Genomic DNA, 5,681 nt, shown 5'->3' on the forward strand with positions numbered 1-5,681 from the left:
TGTCTCGAATAAGACAGCCTAACCGACCGAGTCTTGATCGGACACCATGCCGCACACATGGAGGTGATTGTGCTGGAAATTACAATTGAAATTGTAATTGTGGTTTATGTCTCTAGTGAGATGGCCTAGCCGATCGGGTCGTGATCGGATTCTGTGCTAAAAGTATGGTGGTATTGGTATTGAGAGTGATTGAGGTTGATGTGTCTAATGGGATAGCCTAGCCGATCGGGTCATGGTCGGACTCCGTGCTAAAAGTACGGTGGCATTGGTATTGTTAATAATGGTATTGTGAACGATGGTATATCGGTACTAAGAATCTCCAACCGAAAAATATGGAAATTTATGTGAAATCTTATGTGGTTCTTAACTTGATGTTTTGGTATTGTTCGAGGCTTCCATTGATTTTATGATTGTTCCTCCGTGTAACATTATTCTTTTTATTGAGAGGGTGTTTTGTCATTCATACTAGTACTATTCTATAAGTACTAACGTCCCTTTTACCGGGGGCGCTGCATCTTCAATGAATGCAGGTGGTTCCACAACAGGAGACACTGATCAGTGATAGCGGTACACCCTCTTCCTAGTAGACTTGGTCAACTCTACTTCATTTCGGGGTCAAGTATCTTTTGTTCCTTATGTATTGTGTTTGAGGTATAGTCGGGGCCTTGTTGTCGACACTATCATAGTACTCTTCTGTGTCTATAGAGGCTCCATAGACATGGTTTGGGTTGCATATTGGTGCTGGGGAAGTCAAAATATTTATGTTGTGGTTGAATTACTTATTCCACTTCAGACCATGGAAATGTGTGTAAATTGAGGCTTTATAATGATGTATCTAATGGTAATAAATTGGTATTGCAGACATGATCATCTTATTGTCTAGTTAACGAAAATGTGTATCCTATTTATTCATGGATGGGTTTTGGTAGAAGGAAATCTAATAGGCTTGCTCGGCCGAGTTCACTAGGTTGAGTGCCGGTCGCGCTCCCCGGTTTCGGAGCGTGACAACTACAAACCAAAGCAGCTCGTTATTACCTCATGGATAGGCAGTTATACAGATGATCACACTAAGGATCATTGGCCTAGTGTTTGTTAGTTCTAAAGCTGATTAGGGGAGGTTACTATTGGCCTTGGATGGAATAGGACGCAATGACGTTCGTTTAGAAGTGTGATAAATTTCAACGCCGCGCACAATTTTTGCATCAACCAGGAGAACTCTTGCATTCGGTGTTGTCCCCATGGCCATTCATAAAATGGGGAATAAACATAGTTGGTCCTCTTCCACAGGACCCCAGAAAGGTAAGATTTGTTTTAGTTTTAACTAACTACTTCACTAAATGGGTTGAAGCAGGGCCTTACAAGAATATCGGTGAGCGCAAAGTGGTCGACTTCATATGGGACCACATAATTTGTTGATTCGGAATACCGAAGGAAATTACCTGTGACAATGGGCCGCAATTCATAGGATCAAAAGTCACGTTCTGCTCGTACCATTATGTAGGGTGGAATAGATATAGGTTGTGTGTCTGGCATCACATAAATTCCAAAATCAATCTCCCTGTCTGGTGGGATCCTAGGGAGCTCATCGGAAAAGACTCCCGAAAATTTATTCACAACAAACACGGACTCAAGTGTAGGTGCCTCAGCATCGGTGTCGGTAACCTGGACCAAATGGTAAATACATCCCTTGTTGATCATCTTCGCAGCCTTAAGGTAAGAAATAAACCTACCCTTCAGCACCACATCATCCCCCTTCCACTCAATGAATGGCTCATTTGGAAATGCAAACCTAACGGTCCTAGTTCGGTAATCAAGCTTGGCAAACCATGAGTAAAGCCAGTCCATTCCCATTATTACATCAAAATCGACCATCCCCAATTCAATGAGATTGGACATGGTGTCCCGACCACGCAACATGATAACACAATCCCTATAAACCCGCGCGGCCAAAATAGACTCACCAACTGGAATAGATACAAAGAACGACTCATGAAGTTGTTCCGGTTCTATCCGAAATTCCATATCAACATAAGGAGTAACATATGACAAAGTGGAACAGGGATCAATAAGAGCATACACATCATAAGATTGGATAGTCAATATACCTTTAACAACATCTGGAGAAGCCTCAGAATTCTGACGAAACCCTCATACCATAGAAATGGTCGGATCCTCCTGAACTCTGTGCTCTACCCCTAGCTGAACCACGCCCTACGGGTATTGGAGTGCCTCGAGCTGGAAGAAGTGTTGTGAATGTAGTAGCTGCAGAACTGGCTGGCTGTGCTGGGCCCCTGCCCACACCCTGGCGGGACGAATGACAATCCCTCTAAATGTGACCCCCCAATCCGCATCCGTAGCATATGGGTAAGTCCATGTAGCATATTCCTAAGTGCATCTTTCCACGCCTAGGGCATGGGGGCCTCCGCTGTTGCTGGAGTCTACCACCATGACGGCCCTACTGATAGGAGCCCATGTTGCCTTGATTGGGCCTAAAATGACTCCACTGCTGCTGCTGACTGGGCCCTGCTAGTGGTTCACTAACCAAAGACTAGGCAAAGGACTGAGATGGCCCTGACGACCCTCCCTTGAATGTTAACCTGCCACCACGAAATTTTTGGTTAGATTTGAAGATCCAGAGGATTACATCTTCACCGTACCATCCAAGTGCTAACGGACAGGCAGAATCAACCAATAAGGTGATTATCCAGAACATTAAAAAAAGTTAGAAGTTGCTAAATGCAAATGGCCCGAAGAGCTACCGGGTGTGCTATGGGCGTACCGGACAACAAGGAAGTCGAGCTTGGGAGAAACACCTTTCTCTCTCATGTATGGCACAAAAGCTCTGATACCGGTGGAAGTAGGGGAACCAACTTTAAGTTTTTCTCGAACAAACGAAGAAGCAAACAATGAAGTATTGCTGGTGAGGCTGGACTTTGTAGACGAACACAAGGACTTGGCGTACCTGAGGATGGTGGCTCAAAAGCAAAGGATGGAAAGATATTATAATCGCAGATCCATTCTCCACTACTTAAAAGTAGGAGACTTGGTTTTGTGATAGGTTATTCATTGCACTCGAGAAGTCAACACCGGAAAGCTGGGACCAACATAGGAAGGTCCCTACTGGGTTTCAGCTATAATCTGTAAAGGATCGTACGAGTTGAAAAATCAAGATGGACTCAAATTGCCTAGAAATTGGAACATGACTCACCTCAAAACGTATTATTGCTGATGGATGCCACCAATACTGAAAGTATGTGCTGCACTCTTTTTTCTTTCAACCAATTTTTTCCCAATCACATTTTTCTAGCAAGGTTTTTATCGAGGCAGCAATGGAAAGAATACTACGAAGGGAGCGTCATCGGCAAAGGCAAGACCTTTAAATATCAAGGCAAAACAATTTTCATATCGATATTAAACGACTATATGGATGGTTAAATAATCATTGGTTCAGTGGCAAGCTTTCCCTTCCATCACTTATAAAGGATTATTTAATCATTCAGAAGTTGTTTCCACCGATGAAGCAAGACTTTCAGTGTTCGAATTCGCCTGCTTCGCATTCAAACACTGGGGGGAGGGAATAGTATATGATACGACACAATGAGTACCACGAAATCCGGGACTGCGAGAACCGGGATCAATGTTTCATTAGGACCGGGGACTGCATGATAAGCTCCGTAGAAATAAGTTGTACAAGTTAGCCACATGTATTGGAAGTTTGTACTTTAGCAAATGAATGCTTATGTATACGTTAATATAGAAGGAACAAAATAAAGTCCTTTTATTTTTATCTTATTTCTTGTCCAAATGATGAGTTTGTTTTATCGTTTGAAAGTTAACAAAAACTTCAAATGCTTGTGCTGGAATGAACGAGTAACGTCCTTTTCAAGAGCATCATAAATATAAGGGACCTCTCTTATGAAACCCTCATAGTAAAGGGTTGATTCCGGAAGAATTTATGCCCGGAATCAAAAGCTATTTGTCACGACCCTAATTTTCCACCTTAGGATGTCGTGATGGCACCTTGTCTCTAAGACAAGGTAAGCCTAACACATGTTGATTTAATGATAGAATTGAACTATTTAATCATTAATCATAAACCATTAAATGACATACATAGCCGCAAGCATCCAATAGTTATACATTTCCCAAAACCCATAGTACGGAGTCATAAGCACTACTAAAACACACTAGAATTTCTAAACACAATACTGTTTTGAATTACAATTTATCAGTAGCAAAATGAAGTAAGATGGTGACTCTGAGGCTTGTGAACGTTAAGCAGGTATACCTTCAAGTCTCCCGCTGCGCAGATGCAACTCTCAACAACACATTCGGAATACCTGGATCTGCACAAAAATGTACAGAAGCGTACCATGAGTACACCACAACGGTACCCAGTAAGTATTAAGCCTAACATTGGTAGAGTAGTGACGAGGCCAGGTCAAGACACCTACTAGATATAGAAACCTGTTCAATATATACATAAGCTAATAATGGAACGATCATCTGTCACGCCCCAAAAGCAAGGGGCGTGATCGGCGCTCAACCGAGTGAACCCGACTGAGCAAGCCTATTATATTTCATTCTACCCAGATTCATTCGTGAATAAAGAGGAGATGTACTTCGTTAATCAAATACTGAAGAGATTTCATCAACCTCTTCCATTTCATTCCCACTAACAGCATCATTCAATATTTCCAAAATAGTACGAGTTTATAGATTTAATGAAAAACATGTTGCCAAACACCAACAGTTCTAATCAAATTCCCAACATCAAATACCACCCACAACCTGTCTACGGAGCCTCTAAGTTCAACTGAAGAGTAATATGGGAATGCCGGCAACAAGGCCCCAGCTATACCTCAACCACAAAGTTCATGAGAAACAAAAGATACATGACCCCGAAATAAAGTGGGGCTCACCAAATCGGCTGAAAGGAGTGTACTGCTATCATTGATCAATGCCACCTGCTGTAGAACCACCTGCATCCATTTAAGATGCAGCGCCCCCGGCAAAAGGGACGTTAGCACTGTCAAATAGCACTAGTATGTATAGCAAGAAATCCTCTTTCAAAATAGAATGCCCATATGATCTATACGCGGAACACATAATATAATGTAATTGAAACAACCTGTACAAACAAGGACAACAAAAGGGGCACTTATTGTCTGCATTAATAATGTGTCTCATTAAATCGTCCTTAGTATTCACATATCATATTATATACTTATGCATTTCATAGACCGTCCATAGTGTTTATTCATACCGTACATCTATACCTCTTATACACAATGCACCTACGCGTTTCATAGACCGTCCATAGGATTTCATATCACAATGGATTTCATAACACAATGTACCTATGCGTTTCATAGACCGTCCACAGTATTTCATATCACAATGTACCTATGCGTTCATAGACCGTCCACAGGATTTCATAACACAATGTACCTATGCGTTCATAGACCGTCCACAGGATTTCATAACACAATGTACCTATGCGTTTCATAGACCGTCCACAGGATTTCATATCATAATGTACCTATGTGTTCATAGACCGTCCACAGGATTTCATAACATAATATACCTATGCATTTCATAGACCGTCCATAGGGTTTCATAACACAATATACCTATGCGTTTCATAGACCGTCCATAGGGTTTCATAACACAATATACCT

General features: G+C 41.8%; 1 protein-coding gene across 1 annotated transcript; it reads right to left on the minus strand.

The window, feature by feature from the left end:
• Positions 1–1,467: 1,467 nt before the first annotated feature.
• Positions 1,468–1,896, minus strand: LOC138910027 (uncharacterized). Its single transcript, XM_070201246.1, has one exon. The coding sequence runs from the start codon at positions 1,894–1,896 to the stop codon at positions 1,468–1,470; it is 429 nt and encodes a 142-aa protein (XP_070057347.1).
• Between the last annotated feature and the right edge of the window lie 3,785 nt (positions 1,897–5,681).

Source organism: Nicotiana tomentosiformis, chromosome 1 (genome assembly GCF_000390325.3).
Source record: "Nicotiana tomentosiformis chromosome 1, ASM39032v3, whole genome shotgun sequence".
NCBI classification, from domain to species: domain Eukaryota; kingdom Viridiplantae; phylum Streptophyta; class Magnoliopsida; order Solanales; family Solanaceae; genus Nicotiana; species Nicotiana tomentosiformis.